At 42.1% G+C, this 21,780-nt stretch overlaps 1 protein-coding gene across 3 annotated transcripts in view; it reads left to right on the top strand.

Annotated features, from left to right (window-relative positions):
* Nucleotides 1-204: 204 nt before the first annotated feature.
* tcea1 (transcription elongation factor A (SII), 1) overlaps nucleotides 205-21,780 on the top strand; it is a 55,453-nt gene continuing 33,877 nt past the window's right edge. The window contains exons 1-2 of one of the 3 annotated variants that reach the window (XM_063063627.1): nucleotides 205-226; nucleotides 19,864-19,926. In XM_063063627.1, the coding sequence (XP_062919697.1) occupies nucleotides 19,906-19,926 (21 nt within the window). In that variant the 5' untranslated portion in view covers nucleotides 205-226; nucleotides 19,864-19,905. Of the gene's footprint in view, nucleotides 227-12,570; nucleotides 12,758-19,863; nucleotides 19,927-21,780 lie in introns of those variants that run through there. The other 2 variants (XM_063063636.1, XM_063063643.1) reach the window with 2 other exon arrangements.

Genomic DNA, 21,780 nt, shown 5'->3' with positions numbered 1-21,780 from the left:
AGAGGGGGATTATGACAGACTGCTACAACTGATCCTGATTGAGCAGTTTAAAGGTTGTGTCCCTGAGGGTATGAGACCCCACCTAGATGAGAAAGAGGCAGCCACGTTAGCCGCAACTGCTAAGTTAGCGGATGAGTATGCATTGACGCATAAAATGAAGTTTGCCCCGAGTAAAGGCTACCAGAAGGGACGTCAGGACGACGGGGAGAGTCCGCCAGAAAAGTCAGTAAGTAAGCCGGGGACTAGTGAGAAGGATAAGGTAGACCGGGAGCAGTCTGGTAGGAAGTCTCCTGGGGTCGTCTGTTATAATTGCGGGAAAGTCGGACACTTTGCGTCCAGGTGCTTTGTCCCAAAGAAGGAGACGGGAAAAGGAAAAATGGCGATTTTGACTGGCTGTATCGAGCTGGTAAATGAACCGCTCGGACAGGACAGGTCTGCGAAAGTTCAGGAAGGGCGCGAGAGGTTTATCTTGGCTGGATTGGTGTCAGTGAAGGAGGGGTTAAAACCAGTTCCAGTGCAGATCTGGAGAGACACGGGAGCGTGTCAGTCACTAATACTGAAGAGTGTATTAGAGTTTAGCTCAGAGACCCAGACTGGGGAGGTCAAGGTCAAAGGCATTGGAGAAGGGACGGAAGCCGTGCCTTTGCACCAGATACACTTACAAAGCAACCTGGTCTCTGGACTAGTCACGATCGGCGTGAGGTCCGAATTACCGATGAAAAGCATGGAAGTCTTGCCCGGTAATGACCTCGCTGGGGGAATCCTGTTCGAAGCAGTGAGATTGACAGGTCAGCCTGCCAGCATCGAGGCCCCGCCCATGGACTCACAGGTTCATCACGGGACTGCGGTAGTAAATTTAGCTGAGGAGTTCTATTGGTGGAGTGATCGGGGAGTGGAACTGCTGGGAGAACAACAGAAGGTGGCGGAGAGGTGGCTGACTGGAAGCTGGCTGTGTTTTGCTTGATGCGTGAATGTGGTTTGAAACCTGTTGAGGGAAAGAGAGTGGGGAAGGAACGAAAATTGCTGGGAGGGGGTCGTGTGGGTTCGGTAATGGCAGACAAGATAAGAGGTGGGGTTGAAGAATAGAAAGTGGAGAAGGAGAGGGATAGAGACTTGGGACCAGAGGTAGGTAGCTGGGGAGAGGTGGATTATTGTGAAGGGAGAAATAAAGGGAATGAGGAGGTAGTGAGGGGTCGGATGAATAAAAACCAAGACAAAGGGAATAAAAGAATAAGAAATGATAGTGGAGAAAGCTCTGAAAGTGAGGAAGATGAACAAGCTCAGAGAGGAGGTGTTGTCATAATTAGGTTTAATGAGAAGGCTCAGGGACATATGAAGAAAATTAATCCGTTTGTGCTAACAACAACTCTGACAAATAAGATAGGGGAAATAGTATTTGCAAAAGTCCTTAACGATGGCAACTTATTGGTAAGATGTGCGAATGAGGAACAACTTGAGAAAGCACTCAAGCTAAAAGAGATAGGAAAATGCAAGGTGGAATACACTGGGAGTGTGGGAGCACAAAATAATGGTTGTAAAGGAGTGATCACGGGGATACCAATGAGTATAAGTATGGAGGAGATAAAGAGGAATATCAAAGGAGGGAAAGTAATGAATGTTCAAAGACTGAAAACAACAAAGGAGGGAGTGAAAAAGGAAAGTGAATCTGTATTGATTGAATTTGAAGAAGAAAGAGTGCCAAGGAAGGTGTTCCTGGGTTTCATGAGTTACCCAGTAAGGGTGTATGTGCCAAAGCCACTGAGGTGCTATAATTGTCAAAGGTTTGGACACGTGGCTAAAAACTGTAAAAGGCAGAGGAGATGTGCTAGATGTGGGGGTGATCATGAATATGGAAAGTGCGGAACAGGAGTTCAACCAAAATACTGCAATTGTGGAGGAGCTCATAATGTGGCACATAGTGGGTGTGAGGTTGTCAGACGGGAGACTAATATTCAAGAAATAAGAGTGAAAAGAAAGATCACTTATGCAGAAGCTGTAAGAATGTCAAGAGAACAGAATAATCCTCCTAATGAACAGGGAGCAATAGGGATATGAGAGATGCAACAAAGAACAAATGACAGGATTCATGTAGACAAAAAGGCTCTAGTAACATTCATTGCAGGAGTGATTAATAGTATGGCTGAGGTAAAGTCAAAAAGTGACAAAATTCAGCTGATGGTAAAAGCAGCAGTAAACCATTTAGGGTTAGTAGGACTGATATGGGAGGAAGTGAGGGAGAACCTCAGTAATCAGTCAAGCCAGGAAGTGTCATGTGTTGGTTAATACTAATTATGGTGATTCTTTTACAATGGAATGCAAGGAGCTTACTGGTCAATAGCCAGGAATTCAAGCACTTTATTAAAGAAATGGTTGTAAAACCGGATGTCGTGTGTATTCAGGAAACTTGGTTGAAACCAACTTTAGACTTTGTGGTATATGGGTATACAATGATAAGGAAAGAGAAATCTAGGGGGAGGAGGGGGTTGTGCTATGTTAATCAGGCAAGGTATACCATATAGGGTACTGGAAAAAGGAGATGATCAGGAATACATAGTGGTGGAAGTGTGGGAGAGAGGGGAGAGAGGGGAGGGAGTGGTTATAATTAACTACTACAATCCATGTAAAAGGTTGGATTTGGACAGCCTATTAAAGATACAAGGACAAAACAGACATAAAGTAGTGTGGTGTGCAGATTTCAATGCTCATAGCACAATATGGGGGGATCAGATTACAGACCCAAATGGAAAGGTAATTGAAGATTTGATGGAAGAAAGGGATTTGGTGTGTATGAATGATGGTAGCGGCACAAGGATAGATATAACAACAGGAACTGAGTCAGTGTTAGATATTACGTTAGTGTTTAATACCTTGGCTGGCATTAGTAACTGGGGAGTTTGGACTGCTTCAACAGTAGGCAGTGATCACTACCCAGTTTTGTGTTCAGTGGGTGAAAGAGTGGGTAAGACCAGGTGGCGGAACCCCAAAGTGGGTGTTTGAAAAAGCTGATTGGGGTAAGTTCCAGAAATTGAGTGAAGAAGGGTTGACAAAGATTGATATTTCTGGAAATGTAGATGAATTAAACAGTCAGGTGACTTCAGCAATTATCATGGCAGCAGAAGGATCTATACCTAGGAGTAAAAATAGGATGAATAGAAAACTGGTACCATGGTGGACAGAGGAATGTTGTCAGGCTGTAAGGAAGGCCCAGGCAAATAAAGAGTCAGTAGTGGCAGTGTTCTTTGACATTGAAAAAGTCTATGATATGATGTGGAAGGAAGAATTATTAATTAAACTGCACAAGATGGGAGTTGGTGGGAGAGTTTTTAATTGGATTAAAGATTTTTTGTTTGGTAGAAAAATTCAAGTTCGGATTGGATCAGAATTATCAAAACAGTACATATTGGAAAATGGCACACCTCAAGGTAGTGTGATTAGCCCGTTACTTTTCATCATTATGATCAATGATGTCTTCACAAAGGTACCAGTGGATATAGGTAGGTCACTGTTTGCGGATGATGGGGCCTTGTGGAAAAGAGGCAGGAACATGGACCATATAATCAGGAAACTACAAGAAGCAATTGATGAAGTGGTGGAGTGGGGTTATGATTGGGGATGTAGATTTTCAGTAGATAAAACTCAAACTGTATTTTTTACCAGGAAAAGGGTTGAGGAAGGGAAGAAGTTAAGGATGTATGGGGTTGAATTAGAAAGGGTTGCATCATTTAAATTTCTGGGAGTTATATTTGATTCACGATTAACATGGGCAGACCATATCAGGAAAGTTGAGGAGGAATGTAAAAAAGTAATAAATGTGATGAGATGTTTGACTGGTAGGGAATGGGGAGCAAGTTGTTCAGCTTTGAAGAGAATGTATGTGGCTTTAGTAAGATCTGTATTGGATTATGGAAATATAGTATATGGATCAGCAGCTAGGTCTCTTATAAGGAAACTGGATGTGATTCAGGCTCAGGCCTTGAGAGTGTGCAGTGGGGCTTTTAAAACGTCATCAGTGTCAGCACTACAGGTAGAAATGGGAATAATGCCTTTGGAACTAAGAAGGATGCAACTGATGGCAAACTACTGGGCTAACTTGCAGGGGCACAATGGTTCTCACCCTACTAAAGGAGTGTTGCAGGAGTGCTGGGAAAATGGGAGGTTTCAGAGGGATACCTTTAGTCGGGTAGGGAATGATATCGCGAAAGAATGTGGAGTATTTGATCTGAGGATAAGTCCTTCAGTAGTTTATCTGGTTGTAGCTCCATGGAAGCTTGTATGGCCTGACATAGACTGGCATTTGTTGGAGGTAAAAAGGAAAGAAAGATGAAAAACAGATTTGGTAAATGCATTTAACTGTCATGTGATGGAAAAGTATAGTGATTATACTCACATTTATACGGATGGTGCAAAGGAACCTGAAACAGGAGTGACAGGGTTTGGGGTGGTAATACCAGCAAAAGAAATTGGAATCACCAGAAGAACATCTAATAAGTTAGGGGTGTTTACAGTGGAGATGCGGCAGTGTTGGTTGCGTTGCAATGGGTGCAGAAAGCCAGACAAGCCAAAGCATTGATATGTTCAGATTCATCCTCAGTTCTAGCAAGTTTAAGGTCTTTTCACACAAACAGTCGCCAAGATGTACTTTATGAAGTCCTTCAGTTAGTTACAAGAATTGCAAATCAGGGAGGTCAGGTAAAATTTCTATGGGTTCCAGCACATGTACGGGTGAAAGGGAATGAGAGGGTGGATGAGTTGGCAAAGAGGGCGTTAAAGAAAGAAAATGTGGAAATGCACATTAGTATCAGTAAAGCAGAGGTTAAGTGTGTAATCTGGGAAAAAGTCAACCGAATGTGGCAAGAGAGATGGGACAGGGAGGGGAAAGGGAGGTATTTATATCAAATACAAAAGAGTGTTGCAGTTACTAGGGTAGGTAATGGAAACAGAAGAGAGGAAATTGTGTGGACTAGGTTAAGGCTGGGGCATTGTGCGTTAAACAAAACATTGAAAATGATAGGGAAACACCAGACAGGATTGTGTGAGGAATGTCAGGAAGAGGAGTCAGTAGAACATGTAGTTCTGAGTTGCAGGAAGTATGGGATACAGAGAGAGATGATGAGAAATAAATTAAGGGAGTTGGGGATGCACGAATTGACACTAAAAGGGTTGCTGGACATGGGTGAGAGAGCACAAGTCCGGGTATTTTTAGTGTTTTTAAGGGGTACAGGGGTTTTTTTTTATAGAATATGACGAATAAACAGGAATAGGATACTAGGATGGTCAAAGATGGGAGGGTGAAGTGTAGGATTGTACGTGTGTGTGTGTGTGTGTGTGTGTGTGTGTGTGTGTGTGTGTGTGTGTGTGTGTGTGAGCGCGCACGCGCGCGCGATTGGGTGAAAGGATTTAGAATGTATGTCTCGTGCACATTCTGGACCAGAGGGTGGCGGTAATGCACCATTAAGCTGGATGCCAACCGCCGTAAAACAGACAGACAGAAATTTAGCTGAGACGTTTCTGCCAGCCTTGTACGAGAAGGGGGTAGAAAGTGAAAAGAAGGAGTGTAGTGAAACAAGAGGTAGTGAGGGAGCTGAGACAGACTTAGCATTAGCCAGGAAGGAATTTGTGCAGGTGCAGGAGCGAGACGAGGGGCTGATGGTTTTGGTGGAGGAGGAAGTGCTAAGGAAGAAAGGGAGACCAAGTACCATGCCCGCAGATGAGGAATGGGGGGTGGTGCAAAAGAGTTATGGGGATGAGGTTTTTAACCTGGCCCACAAGGTACCCCCCGGTGGACATTTTGCGGTGCTGGAGGAAACAGTTGGTGGAATCATGAAAGAGGTTTACTGGCTGCACCGGAGGAAGGATGTTATTGATTATGACCGACGCGAACTGAGACGGTCACAGGCTTTTGATATGCTAACAAACCTAGTCGGTGTTAGCGCGGAAATCAATGAAGCTAGGGTCCCCCTGATAAGAGAAAAAAAACATTTTGAAAAGTTGAGTATGGTATCGACCAGATGGGAGAAGGCTATTGTTTTGGCCAGCTCTGCTGATAAAGTCTCTCCCTTAATCCCCGAACAAAGCGACTCTTTAGGAGAAGTAATTAAACGACTCACACACGTGTGTTTGATTGTCCTGAGGCGATGCAAAGAATTGGGACGTTGGGTGGTGCTTGTTACAATAGGTTAGCCTAGCGAGCAATATTCATATAGAATGAGTAATTCAGTGACTAAAGGGCTGACGAACACAGAGGTGTGTACTGGCAATTTAATACAGCTGTCTGAAGCCAGCTTGATCGTGAACCTTGAAAAAAATGAGTTCGGCCACACGAAGGTCACTTACCTGGCAATTGTGGTGACACGGGCAGCTGGCAGCAATGCAAGCTACAGTGCAGGCTATCACTGACCTCCCAACCCCGACAGACAAGAGGGCCCTCAGAAGGCTCTTGGAGATGGTGAGGTACTGTAGGAAGTTTTGCAATAACTCTGCGGTCACTACCCCTCCCCCTCCTACTAAGCCCTTGCGAGAGAAAACTAAGTCGGAATGGGACGACCCTTGTTATTGTGGTCCGGGACAAAACCAAATGAGAGGTTACATTGATCGCAATTCATCAGTGTTTTTGGCCACTATGAAGTTTGCTAAGTTGGAGCCTGGTCTAAGGGATTATTAATAACTCATATAAAAGGAACAGAAAATGTGATGGCTGACTGTCTGTCAGGTGTTGACAACTTCAAACTCGCTGTATTAGCCAAATAGCTGATAAAGATGTATATTTGTGTGTATCAAATAATGTATTCATGTTTGTAATTTTTACCCCCGGTAAAAATCCTTAAAGGGGGTAAGTGTGACAAGAATACACATAGATTAAGATGTAGCTGGCCTGGGCTGGCACCAGTGGAATCAGCAGTTGGTCTGCCATCTGTCTTCAGGAGAGAGAGAGATAAGGAAAACAATGGAGCAGCATTTGGAGATGTTAATGAAGGAAGGAGAGCTGTCAAGAGCGGCTCCCCCTTTGAACCCTGAACTGTTTGAAGTGATGGACAGGCGATACCCCAGCAGGGGGATAAAAAGGGACAGGTTCGCTAAGGCAGGACACACGACACCCGAGGTAACGAGACCCTGGAAGCGGTGCGTCTCTCACAAGTCAGTGGGAAGTTTTGAAAGGCACGATCGGCGGGAACCTGGTGTGTGTCCACCCTTGCCTGGGTGCCAGGTTCACCGCAGGGAAACGATTCGTATCTGGAAACGGAGGGGTCACGGTCGGTGACCTCAGATGATATCACAAAGGACTCGCCCGAAAGCTGACTGCGAAGGTCTGTGTGGAAGTCGTTTTGAATATTCATTCGTTTTGCTCTCTCTCTCCTTCCCCCCACTGTCCATCGCCACGGCAGCGATTACTGCGAACTGAACTGAACTAAATTGAACTGAACTTTGCGTCACTTTGAAACTGGTCATTTACCCCTAGACAACGATAGAGCTTGACTGATCCTGTTATCTTAACTCTGTGTACATGTATGTTTATCATTGCTGAACTGTTGCATTCATTATCCTTTTGATTAGAGTACTGTGTTGCTTGTTTCTTTAATAAAACTTTCTTAGTTCTAGTAATCCAGACTCCAATTAAAAGTACAGACAGAATTTTCAGCAGCAGAACTGTACTCTTCCTTACTTTTGTAAGTGTTTATTATTTTTGAATATATATTGTGAAATAATGTAACTAATGGATATTATTTTCTCTGTAAAATGTGAGATTACTAATCTTTGGGCAAAAGAAGACAGCAATACACTTGTTTATGAGACTTATTTTCATGAAATCTTAGTAAAGTTATGTAGCATATCAAAAGTAATGCAATCACCCCTGTGAAAGAGATGAACTATCTTCAGCTTATTGAAAGACATTGTGAGCTGACCTGATGAACTAATGGTGACAGAGACAGTGATTTGAATTTGCATCAAGTAAATGGCAAGACCAATTCGTGGGTAAGGTTTTAAAGATAGACTAATATTGACTTATAATATGGACCTTGGTGCTTTGTCGTTACATGATTATGGCAATTATAATGGTGACATTCCTTTGAGATGTGGGAAGTGAGTTGTGACTGAGGAAATGAACACTGAGGAAGAGGAAAATCATACAGTGCTTTTGAGCAGCAGATTGGAGAGAGCAAAGATCACCTTTTTTAACACTGGAACAGATAAAGGAACACTTGTCCCGAGAGGAGTCTTTGTCTTAAAGCTGATTTCAGTAGGAAGAAGTTGGTTGTAAAATCTTTATTCATCTGGGAGTGGGTGGGTGGGGAAGGTAGATATTCACTTCTTGGCCACTAGCTTGTTTGCTAATCTTGCTTTCTAAATACAGCATCTGCACACTTAGAGTATTGAGAGCAGTTTAGCATCCCTTATATAAGCGAGGATGTGCTAAAACCAAAGAGGGTTCAAATAAGGTTCACCAAAATGAATGGCTTGTCACATGAAGAGCATTTGGTGGCTCTGGACTTGTATTCAATAGAATTCAGAAGAATGAGGGATGATCTCATTGAAACCTTTATTTCTTCTGCAATGCCTGCTTCGCTGCCGCTGTTACTGTGTGGTCCAGAATCTCCAGAGAAGGCGGCCCTGAATCCTCACCTTTGCTTGTTTCAGCGACCGGGCGAGGTTGAAGGCGCTCGGCAGAGGATAGCGCTCAGGAGGCTGTATTGGAGGGGCTGGATGGAGGCTCAAAGTTTTCGGACAGACGGACTCAGTGTCAACTGTGGTCGGGTGCTTCCAATGCATCGGCAGTTGTCGGTGCCTGGAGGTTTATGGCAGGGAGTTTCTCCCTTTGCTACCTGCTGTCAGGGACTCGGGAGTCGATCAACTCGGGGCTTGAGACTTTTTTTTTTCCTTTTCCATCTTTTTATTAATTTCAGCATCAAACATTACAGAAAATAGATAACAGCAATTGGAATTACATTATTGATAATTAGTTTATACAAGTATAAACTCAATTAACACATAATTAATGAGCCTCCCAAAATCTCAAAGTACAAATATAGGAAAATATAAAATGAAAATACAAAAATATGAAAAATGAAAAATATAACCCAAAAGAAAAAATATAAACCAACTAAAAGAAAATTTTTTTAAAAATGGGCTATTATACCTTAGATAAGACCATTAGTGTCATTAACTCTGCTCCTCTCCTACGAGAGACTTTTTTTTTTAACCATGCCCATGGTCTGTTCTTCAAATTATGGTATTGTTTTGCACTGCTGTAACTACATGTTATAATTATATGTTTCTGTCAGTGTTAGTCTTTGGTTTGTCCTGTTTTTCTGTGATATCACTCTGGAGGAATATAGTATGATTTCTTAATGCATGCATGCATTTCTAAATGACAATAAATGAGGACTGAGGTTTTTTTTAGATTATGAGAACACTATTGAAATGTGCAAAGACTTAATAGAGCGGATATAGAGAGGGTGTTTCCTATGGTGGGAGTGTCTAAGACCAGAGGACACAGCTTCAGAATAGAGGCGTGTCCTTTTAGATCAGATGAGGAGCAATTTGTTTAGCCAGAGAGAGGTGAATCTGTGGAATTCTTTACCACAGGCAGCTGTAGAGGCCAAGTCTTTATGTATATTTAAGTCAGAGGTTGACAGATTCTTGATTGGTCAGGGCACAAAGGGATACAGGGAGAAAGCAGGAGCGTGGGGCTGAGAGGAAAATTGGATCAGCCATGATAAAATGGTAGAGCAGATTCAATGGGTCAAATGGCCTTATTCTGCTCCTATATCTTATGGTCAAACAGATGCAAGTAAATTTCCAGCTAACAGTTGTTTGACTTTAGTAGTAAAGGAAAGTCAATCTTCAGTTCTTGAAATGTAATGGCAAGCATGAGTCACCTTGAAGTTAAAACAAATAGTCTTCATTTGCTTCATTACTGCTCAAGATGACGTACAAGACAATGGGTTGGCTAACTTGGATTGTTTAAGACAAGCTAACTCTCAAGTTGCTTGGTTAAAGGAAGCCTGCAGACAGATGGATAATATTATTTAGTGTATCAATAAATATATATCAACACACAAAAATTCTTGAGGAACTCAACAGGTCAGGCAGCATCTATGGAAATGAATAACTCCCCCTGCAATTGGATCCTCGACTCTCTAACTGGAAGACTACAATCTGTGCGGATTGGTGGTAATATCTGGCACACCTCAGGGGGTGTGTGCTTAGCCCATCGCTTTATCCCCTCTATACCCAAGACATGTGGCTAGGTATCGCTCAAATGCCATCTATAACTTTGCTGATGATACAAGCATTGTTGGTAGAATCTCAGATGGAGATGAGGGCGTACAGGAGCCAGATGTACCAGCTAGTTGAGTGATGTTGCAACAACAACCTCACACTCAATGTCAGTAATATGAAAGAGCTGATTGTGGACCAGAAAAGGTAAGGCAAGGGAGCACAAACTAATCCTCAGAGGGATCAGAAGTGGAGAGAATGAGCAATTTGAAGTTCCTTGGTGTCAAGATCTCTGAGGATTTAACCAGGTCCCAACATAGCTATAAATAAGGCAAGACAGCAGCTACATGTCATTAGGAGTTTGAAGAGATTCTAGAGATGTACTGTGGACAGAATTCTGACAGGCTGCATCACTGTCTGGTATGGGTGGGGGCTACTGCACAGGATTGAAAACTACAAAAAGTTGTAAAATTAGTCAGCTCCATCTCGGGTACTAGCCTCTGTAGTATCCAAGTTATCTTCAAGGAGTGGTGCCTCAGAAAGGCGGTGCCCGTTATTATCAACACTCATCACCCAGGACATGCCCTCTTCTCATTCTTAGCATCAGGTAGGAGATATAGGAGCCTGAAGACACACACTTAGCAATTCAGGAACAGCTTCTTCCCCTCTGCCATCCAATTCCTAAATGGACATTGAAGCCATGAATGAATATGAAAATATATACATACATATACACATTTCTCTTTTACACTATTTTAATATACATATGTAATATTGTAATTGATTTACTTAGTTAATTTTTCTTCCTATATTACCATGTATTACATTGTGATGCTGCTGCTAAGTTAACAAATTTTACAACACATGCCACTGATAATAAACCTTATTCCAATTCTTAGATAATCAATGTTTTGGGCCAAAACCCTTCTTTGCCAGAAATGTCAACTACCTATTCAATTCCATAGATGCTGCCTGACCTGAATTGCTCTAACATTTTGTGCATGTTGCTTTGAATTTCCAGGTTCTGCAGACTTTCTCATATTTATCAATAACTATGTGTTTGCTGTTGGAAGGTTATGTGTGCTCAAGGAAGTTAGCTTCATAGCTTTACAACATCAACTGTAGGTAGCTGAAGAACTATATCTCCAAAACGCTTTTAGACTGTTCATGTTGAAGAGACACCTGAGGAAGTATCGTATGCATTTAAAGTCACCCAACCAGTAGAAAAAGGGTATAAATGTAGAGACAGTTCAGGCTTATTAGGAGTGGCTAAATAACATCAAGAAGAAAGGAAGACAAAATGAATAGAATTCATTCCTCCATCTTCAGTTTCTGCACTAGACAACTTGCTCATCTACATCATGGCAAGACTTCTTAATTGATAGGAATTGTACCTGTGTTTTGGAAACCATTTTGAGTTTAAGAAATACCTTTGTTTTAGAAATGGTTTGTAGTTGGGAAATAAATGTTTAAGATACATTTAAAACTCAGAATATTTTGTATTTTAAGAATGTGTGATTCAAATGCATATCACTGTAAATAAATGAACTATAATTTAAAAACAAACAAGAGAAAATCTGCAGATGCTGGAAATCCAAGCAACATACAAAATGCTGGACTCTGATGAAGGGTCTCAGCCCCAATCGTCAAATATACTCTGCCATAGATGCTGCCTGGCCTACTGAGTTCCTCCAGCATTTTGTGTGTTGAACTGCATTTTAAAATAGTCTTTGAAGATTGGGTAGTTTAGTATTATCTCCCCTTTGTGAAGTAGTGTTGGCTATTTATATATGATAGGGCAAAAGATCTTTGAGTTTAGAACCTTCGCGGTCAGCAAATCCAATACCATCATATTTATCCCTTGTATACAATTCTAGAAGTTTACTACTTTTCAAAATTTAAAGTTACAAACACGTTTTTAAACGCTATTAATGTACGTGTAGCAACTTTTAAAACGCCAGCATAAAATATGTCGAGGACTAAGATTTGCTTCAAGTTTCATGTTAGCGAGATGTTAAACTTGCGCTATCAAAATAATAACATAAAAAAAAGCTTATTGAGACTCGTTTGGTATAATTATCCTGTATGATATGGCTAGTATCCTATGCATTCATAGGGAAGCGTTAGAAACATTATAGCGTAGCCGTGAATTTCCTTCCTCCAGGCTCCAATCTCTTACGAACAAAAATAATGTCCGAAAGGTACGCCAATTGTAAGTTACTCATAAAAATAGCAATTAATTAATAGGAAAATCTGTAAATACTTAATATTCGACGACTCCGGGTATTTATATGTATTGATTAGTCGCGGCTGTTCAGATCATTTCCTTTATTTACATGATGGCCGTTCCATTACTTTGGGCTTTCTGTATGCGAGAGGTTGGCGCCTGTGGTTGCGGCTCAGAGGAGTTGGGGGAGAATTTGTTGCTAAAACACTTATTTCTGTTGGTTGCAAACGAACGAGCGTGATGAGTAAAAAAGAGGAAGATGATATTGTCCGAATTGCAAAAAAGATAGACAAAATGGTGTCGAAAAAGAACACGGTAAGTTGTTTGAGGCCATTTAACTGTCAAGAAAAGCCGGGCCTAACGCGCGCCTCACTCACAAGCAGCCGAACGCTCCAGTGGCCGGCCGGCCGGCCGGCGCACATCCCGTCCCGCCCCGTCCCGCCCCGCCTCTCCCCTCCCTTCCCCGCCCTCCCCTCATACAACCTGCCGAACATTCTGGACCCGGCGGAACAGCCTGGGGCCCTGCGCTCATCTTTTTCCAGTCTAGCATCCAGGGTGCCACGCATCTTCGTGGCGGTAGTCACCGGAGAGCTCCGAGCCTGGTGAACGGTGTAGTGCAGCAACGACAGATCCTCAGCTCACAACTGTGTCGCTCCCGAGTCATACAACGTAGAAGTTCTGAGCTTACGGGTGGATGGCGCTAAATCTAACGAACGGCATTTTGAAGTGCGGCTCCTTTAATTTGCGTGTATTTTACAGCTGCAAAATGCCACGATTTCCACGTGTTTTTCGTATGTACAATCTACCAAAACGACTAGGCCCGATCATCTGTAAAAGTTGCAGAACAGTTAAACAGGTGTTTTGCTGTGGTAATTAGGAAACAGTGACATGGGGAAGGTTAAGCTTTTTTTTTCTTTTAAGTGCAATGTCACTGTTTTGTGGTGGAAACTAATCGTTTACCAGCAGTAAATAATAGCACACATTGAAAGTATTTGCAATAGTTGAACACAGCTGTTCCTTCTGCAAGGCAGAGGTGATGAGGAGACGCTGTTAAGGACCCAGTTGCCTGGAGATTCACTTGGGGATCTCACTACTGACTGTAGTGCTGTCAGATCTTGGTGTCCTGGTTTAGAATTTGCAGTGCCGGGTTACCATGGTATCACAAAAATATCCGGCAGTGACTCATCTGCATTAAGGTCTCACTGTGTTGTGCATGACCAGTGTACATACATGAAGTGTGTTGAATATGCGTTGTCCACATAAAAATAAAGGCTTTTCTATGAAATTAAATGCATGCAATTCAGATGCATTCCATAATCTCCAAAATATAGTAAGTGATCATGCTGGACTATTCACCAATTGCACAGATGGAATGCAGATCCGCCCAAAAAACGTAAGTTAGGAACAAAGCAGCCTACTGGATTGACACCCTATCCACTATCCACTAACCACTAAACATTCAAGACCATCACCAGCAGACTGGTGCACTGTGAATAACCTTTTTACCTTGCACAGAGGTAAATACTTGCTAACTACTGACCTCATCTGTACAAAATACCACTAGTTTTTGGTTCCCTTGTATGAAGACTATGGACCTGCCACTGACTTGCTGCAGATTCTTGGCATGTCACTAGAGTAGAGACAAAGTAGAGGCACTGTACAAAGTACAGTGCAATCACATGCCAAGGTTACCTCTTACAAGCATCTCCCCATTTGTAGTCCCAACCACCTAGAACAAAAGCAGTCGACTTGCCTGCATCACCTCACTGCCAAGTTCCAGCTCTCTCAACTTGGTAATACATTGCCATTGCTGAGTCTAAATCCTGATACTCTCTATGTAATGGCAATACCGCTTGTTTACCTGTTCTGCAATTCCTACAAGTGCTCATTTTGGTACATTTGAAGAATATTTGAAACTACTGGCATTATGCAACTGTAGAACCCATACAAATCAAATAAACAGAATTTCAAAGTGGAGCCCATTACATGTAGCACTTTACACATCAGCATAGTCTACCTTCACCACATAAACTGTTGTGTTCAAGGAAGTGACTCATCACCATTTTCTCAATGATTTGGGAACAAATAATAAAAGTCACTGTTGACTACAGTGTGGTTCTAATGGAAAATTTAAAGAAGTGTTTGTGTGGGCCAAAATGGGGTACTGTCTCTCTGCTCTAGTGACACGCCAGACGTCTGCAGCAAGTCAGTGGCAGGTCCTTATTCTTCATACAAGGGAACCAAAGACTAGTAGTATTTTGTGTAGATGAGGTCAGTAGTTAGCAAGTATTTACCTCTGTACAGGGTAAAAAGGTTCTTTTGCAGTGATCCAGGAGCTCACAGCAAGAATGATTTCCCTGAAAAAGGCTGTGAGAAGCAGATGTTATCCTCCCTATTCTATAGCAGAAGGCACAGTATTACACCTGGCTATCAGAATGTATTTGGAGGATAAGATTTTCTGATCCAGTGATGGCCAGGACCTTCTCCTTTCACACGCTTGTACCAGCACTGGTTTGCAGGTCACTATCACCTGGAGTTTCTATTTCTGTATAATTTTAGGTAATGGGTGATAGATATTACAGTGTACTGTTTTCCATGTGTGACACCAGGGGGTGGGGAGGGGGCTCTCCATGTAAACCCACGGCTACTTTTGCACTGCAGTATCACTCCCTGAGCATTGAGGTGGTTTGTGAACATGATATCATTGGATGTTTGTTAGGTTGTACAGTATTTTTCTTGGGGGTGGGGTGGGGGAAATATTCTCTCCTTTTGGCTTGGCAAAACTGTATGCATATCTAAGAACCTTTTGAGTTTTCAAATTGAAGTTCCTTTGCTTGAACTGATCAGGGGTGCCCTGCAGTGCTCTTCAGAGAGGATTGAAGTGCACAGAGATCTGTACACATGAAAACCATACATTAATGACAATGAGATTCCTTCAGTATTGTTCAGAATTTCCTTTTGAGGTTTTGCACCTTCAAGTATAAGGCTTGACTGGAATACACAAGTACTGCCACTGAAACAGGTTGGTGTAACAAAGTAACAGATAGTAATGAAGTGACTGTTGCTATTGTTTTGGTAAGGGAGATTATAACACTGTTTAAAGAATATCCTTGAGGGATCATGTAAATAAGAAGGGGATGGTCACGAATAGTCAACAGGAACTGGCGGAGCAGATGTGTTGAGATATTGCACATCGCTCTGAGAATAGCAGATTAGTGCTAGTTGGGGGATTTTGAGTGCAAAGGCTGGGATGGGTGGAATTTGTGCAGTGCATCCAAGACAGGTTCCTCTTGCAATATTATGTAGAGGAACCTACGAGCAATACTGGACCTCCTCTCGGAATGAGACAGTCCAAGTAACTGAAGTGACATTTGGGGAACACTTTGGATCCAGTGACCATAATTCAATGAATTTTAAAATGTTATGGAAAAGGATAGAACAAGTTCATGGATTAGTTCTGAATTGGAGCAGGGCCAGCTTTGAGAGTATTAGGCATCATCTTGCTGGGGTCGACGGGGTGCCCCTATTTTAAAGCATTAGAACAATTGGCAAGTGGGAGACTTTTGAAAAGGTCATATCAAGAGTCTGGGGCTACAGCATGTTCCTGTTGGGGTGAAGAATAGATATACCATGTCATTGAACTCTAAATGAATCCCTTGATGAATATGAGAGGGCAGGGTTAAGCAGGAAATCAGGAGGTCAAGAAGAGGGTATGAGATTTGGCAAGTAGGTTTAACGATAATCCGAAGAGTTTCTTCAGTTGCATTAACAGTAACCTGGTGGCTAGAGAGAGACTAGGTCCTCTTAAAGACATTTAGGAGTTCCAAGAGATGGCTGAGGTTAATCGAGTAAGCAAAAATATGTTGAAATTAGGCAGATGTAGTTTGAGAGGAAATGTGAGAGTGTCCACATTAATAGGATGAATTGAAAAATCTACGCAGCATGGTAATATAGTGGTTAGCAAAACGCTATGGCAGCACCAACAACCTGGGTTCCACCATTGCCTTTAAGGAATTGTATTTTCTTCCTTTGATCACTGGGTTTCCTCCGGGTGCTCAGTTTCCTTCCACATTCCAACGTTACCACGTTGGTAACAGGGATGTGGTTTCATTGGGTCAGAAGGGCCTGTTAGCATGCTGTATCTCCAAGTAAAATAAATAATTTTTTAATAACTAGAGAAAATCTGCAGATGCTGGAAATCCGAGCAACACACACGAAATGCTGGAGGAACTCAGCAGGCCAGGCAGCATCTCTGGAAAAGAGTACAGTCTAATGTTTCGGGCTGAGACCCTTCCTCAGGTCTGGAGAAAGAAAGATGAGACAGAAAGAAGAATGTGGGGGAGGGGAGGAAGAAACACAGGGTGATAGGTGAATCTGGGAGGAGGGGTGTAGGGGTGAAGTGAAGAGCTGAGAAATTGATTGGTGAAAGAAATAAAGGGCTGGAGAAGGGGGAATCTGATAGAAGAGGACAGAAGGCCACAGAAGAAAGAAAAGGAGGAGGAACACCAGAGGGAGGTGATGGGCAGGTAAAGAGATAAGCTGAGAGAGGGAAATGGGAATGGTGAAAGTGGTGGGGGGGCATTACTGAAAGTTCGAGAAGTCGATGTTCATGCTATCAGGTTGGAGGCTACCCAGACGGAATATAAGGTGTTGCTCCTGCAACATGACTGTGGCCTCATCGTGGCAGTAGAGGAGGCCATGGGCTGACATGTCAGGATGGGAATGGGAAGTGGAATTAAAATGGATGGCCACAGGGGATCTTGCTTTTTCTGGCAGACGGAGCATGGATGCACAGTGAAGCATCTCCCAATCTACATCGGGTCTCACCGATATATAAGAGATCACACCAGGAGTGCTGATTACAGCAGATGACCCCAGCAGATTCACAGGTGAAATTTTGCCTCACCTGGAAGGACTGTTTGGAGTCCTGAATGGTAGTGAGGGAGGAGGTGTAGGGGCTGGTGTGGCACTTGTTCTGCTTCCAAGGGTAAGTGCCAGGAGGGAGATCAGTGGGGAGGGATGAATGTTGGCATTGACTAGATGAACCATATTACTCTGACTCTATTGCTGTGAATTATACTGTGCTGTATTAATCTGCCTCTATGACTAATTGGTAGAAGTGAATTATTAAGTTTGCGAATATTCCATGCTCTGTATAATTTGTCTTGGGTCGCCAATAGATCTTGGATCAGGTTCAACGCAGCAGTTATTAAGGACTCAGCCAAACAGTGGAATGAACTTAAAATGGTGAAAGAGATGGGGGGGGGGGGTGCAAGACATACTAAATGGTAGAAATGTATTGGGGCTGATCTTATAGCTATCTCATGTTTGCTAGTTGCCTGCTCCCTGTACCATGCTTTTTTGTGCAGTTTAGGGCACAGATTTTATTTGGGACCCACTTGCATCGGGGCTAGCTGGGGTAAAGAGATTAATATTGCAAGTAGTAAGGCTGTGTCCCATGCTCAAACTGTCAAACCAGCTGTTTAAGATGAATATCATAATCTTGTTTTGAAATATTTTTAATATCTAATGTTAAAATAGAACTATGTTAACCTAATCACATTGAAAGTCTTACCTTTTTTCTCGGCTCTATATTACTCTGTGATTCAAGTGGGCTTGCTGTATTCTCACTGGGATAATTTAATGCTAGGTTACCAATGATGGTAGCTTGTCAGTTTTTATCCACCAGCACCCCACCCAACCCACACCCCCGAAGCAAATACTCTTGCTTCCTATCTGATTTTAGGCCTTAGTTACAATGAAACTTTGACTGGTGAGAATGCAACCAAAATATTTGCTATTCAAATTGCTGGGCAATTCTGTGGCATTTGAAGAGCTGTTGATAATGCAATAATGTAACAATTTGAAGTTATGATGGTCACACAGTTTCAGCCACTTCAATTTCAACTCACAGTTAGGTGTGTGGTGAAGTTTTATTTGATGATCTTAATTTTCTTGTTTTCTCTATCCTTCTCAATTTTGAATTGTCTTGCAATTAAGCAAAGTACCACAGTTTTCTCTGGCTTTCCAACTTGTGAATTTTAGAAAAAAAACATCTGTGTGTATTGGCAGTGGCTAACTTTTTCAGAAATGCATTAAAAGTTGTAATGTAAACAAGGCTACTTTTTACTTCTAGCTGCTGGTATTTAAGGTCATTGCTTTGCTGAAATACATGTTGAAAGAAATTTGTTTACATTAACTGGTCACCTGGTCATTAACTGGTAATGAAAGTACCAGACAAATTTCTTGATAGGAATGTGTGTTGCTCTTAACTCTTTCCAAGAAAAGCAAAATACGTTAGCTGATCAGTGACATTAATCATGCACCCTCCCAACAGGATTGTGATGTTTAGCTTTGCACTAAGCAACCTTTTTAAGGGTTTGGGTAATAATGTTGAGGAATGGTCTGGATGTGGGTATATGCAATATTAATAAATATTTAGTTCAATAAATAACACAGTTTAAAGATTCTTTTCACCTTGGAGGAACAATTATCAAGCTGCTAGGACAACAAGCCTTCTAACTCTAGATTGAAAAAAAGATTCAATTACAAATTGGTAGATTAAAAATGAATTTTTTTAAATAAAATACATACTCTAAATAAAAAAGTCTAATCTTTGCTGTCTCAGCTTTATTTCTTATTTATTGTATATTCATGAAATGATGTACACTTCATTTGTAGTTATTCAGATCCTTTAACATTTGACATGAAATTAAATCATTACATCTTTCAGTTTCACAGGTTAACAATTTGAAATGTAGTTTGTATTTAATAAACCTGCTCTTTGTTTAATAAAAATATGGTAGCAATCTCACTTTATCCATATTTCAGATTATATAATTAAATTGACCACAGGAAATATTTTCCTCACATCCCACTCCTGACAGTAACTATAAGTATTATGCGAAAAAAGAAGTAAAAGAACCTTACAGGGAACACTCCAGTGAACAAATCGCTTGCTTTGGAATTGAAGAGGTGTGCCTACCAAAGATATTAAGAAATTAATTTTGATTAATTCTGTGCATTTTTGTAGATCAGGTCTAGTGAGTAGAAGTGATGTGAAGCCATTTGAAGTCATCCAAGGCTATGATCCTTGTCAGTTCTTCTTGATAATCGTGTTTTGGAGAAATGTGATAAAGCAAACCACAACTAGCACGAATGAGGACTAGAAAGCACTTCTGTGTTCAGCTTAAGCTTCTGTCTGGTGCTACATAATTCAAAACTTATCGTGCAGAAGTATGATAACCTGATGTCTTAATATGGATTGAAATCCAATCATAGAGATGTTAACATTTCTGAAATGATTTACTAACCAAGATTGTTCTCCTAAGTTTTGCTTGTACTTTCAGTTTATCTTTTTCTGACATTGGCGATTTGATTCTCAATTTTTACAGTCTAAAAGGTTGAACTGTGTTTTACAGGTTGGTGCCTTGGACTTGCTGAAAGAGCTAAAAAGCATTCCTATGACCTTGGAACTTTTACAGGTATGTTGTCTTGGGGAGCAAAGTTTCAACAAAAACAAAACGTGTGAGAAGGGAACAATGATGGATGCAGTTATTGCATTTTGCCTGACTTAGTTAAATCTGCAGAGCCGTACACATTAGAAGGGCGCCATGGTAGCATAGCGGTTAGCACGACGCTAGTACAGCTCGGGGCGTCGGAGTTTAATTGCAGTGTCATCTGTAAGCAAATTTTGTATGTCCTCCCTGTGGAATGCCTAGGTTTTTCCCGGGTGCTCTGGTTTTTACTGGGTAGGTTAATTTGTCATTGTAAATTGATCTGTGATTAGGTTGGAGGTATTTGGGATTGTCTGGTGGGGCAGTGTGGCTCAAAGGGCCTGAAGGGCCTACTCTGCACCGTAGCTCCAAAAATTAAATAAATAAAAATAAACGCTTTCCCAAACAAGAGAAAAGCTGCAGATGCTGGAAATCCGAGCAACGCACACAAAATGCTGGAGGAACTCAGCAGGCCAGGCACCATCTATGGAAAAAAAACTATAGGTTGACATTTCAGGCCAAAATCCTTTGGCAGGACTGGAGAAAAATGCTGAGGAGTAGATTTAAAAGGTGGGAGGAGGGGAGAGAGAGCCACTAAGTGATAGGTGAAACCTGAAGTTGAGGGTTGAAGTGAACAGCTGATGAGATGAGGTGAGAGGGAAAAGGGGATGGGAAAAGGAAAAGGAGGGGGGGGTTGGGGGGCATTACGGGAAGTTTGAGAAATCGATGTTCATGCCATCAGGTTGGAGGCTACCCAAATGGAATATAAGATGTTGTTCCTCTAACCTAAGTGTGGCCTCGTCACGACAGTGGAAGAGGCCATGGATGGACATATTGGAATGGGAAGTGGAATTAAAATGGATGAGGACAAGAGGAACCCTTGTAGAGGGGCGGGAGGATGGGTGAGAATAGACCTGTGTGGAATGGAAGAGATGCAGTTGAGGGCATCTGTGATGATCACACTTGATGTGTGAGTCTGTTGGGATCATGTACTGTGTCCGGTGCTCCCCTTGTAGCCTCCTGTTAATCGGTGAACAACACCTTATATTCCCTCTGGGTAGTCTCCATCCTGATGGCATGAACATCGATTCCTCGAACTTCCAGTATTGTCCGTGCCCCCCTCCCCCCCTTCACCATTCCCCATCCCTTTTTCCCTCTCTCATCTTATCTCCTTGCCTGCCCATCGCCTCCCTCTGGTGCTACTCCCCCTATTCTTTCTTCCATGGCCTTCTGTCCTCTCCTGTCACCGTTTGTAGATTCCCCTTCTCCAGCCCTGTATCTCTTTCACCTATCAACTTCTGAGCTTTTTACTTCATCCCTCCCCTCCTGGTTTCACCTATCACCTTGTGTTTTTTCCTCCTCTCCCCCCCAACTTCTTACTCTGACACATCTTTTTTGCTCCACTTCTGCTGAAGGGTCTTGGCCCGAAATGTCAACTGTACTCTTTTCCATAGATGCTGCCTGGCCTGCTGAGTTCCTCCAGCATTTTGCGTGTGTTGTCTAAGTAAATGCTTTAGCGTTTTGCCCTGAACTTGCACCTCAAGTCTTTGTATCTTGATTTATTTTCGACCATATAATTTTCAGGTGAATCCTTTTTCATCTTTGCCTGCAATTACCTATTTCTGTATCATGTATTTTCCTTAACTATTCATTATTTTTGCTTTACATTTGTAATGGACTTTGCAGGGTGGCATAACAATGTAACAGTTAGCACAACCCTTCACAGAGCAAGCAATCGCTGACTGGGGTTGAGTTCCTGCCTCTGTCTGCCAGGAGTTTGTTCATTCTCCCCATGACAGTGTGAGTTTCCTCCCACATTCCGAAGACCTATGGTTAGGGCGC

This window comes from Mobula hypostoma, chromosome 1 (genome assembly GCF_963921235.1).
Source record: "Mobula hypostoma chromosome 1, sMobHyp1.1, whole genome shotgun sequence".
In the NCBI taxonomy this organism is placed as follows: Eukaryota; Metazoa; Chordata; class Chondrichthyes; order Myliobatiformes; family Myliobatidae; genus Mobula; species Mobula hypostoma.
This window is presented reverse-complemented; position numbering and strand designations above follow the sequence as displayed.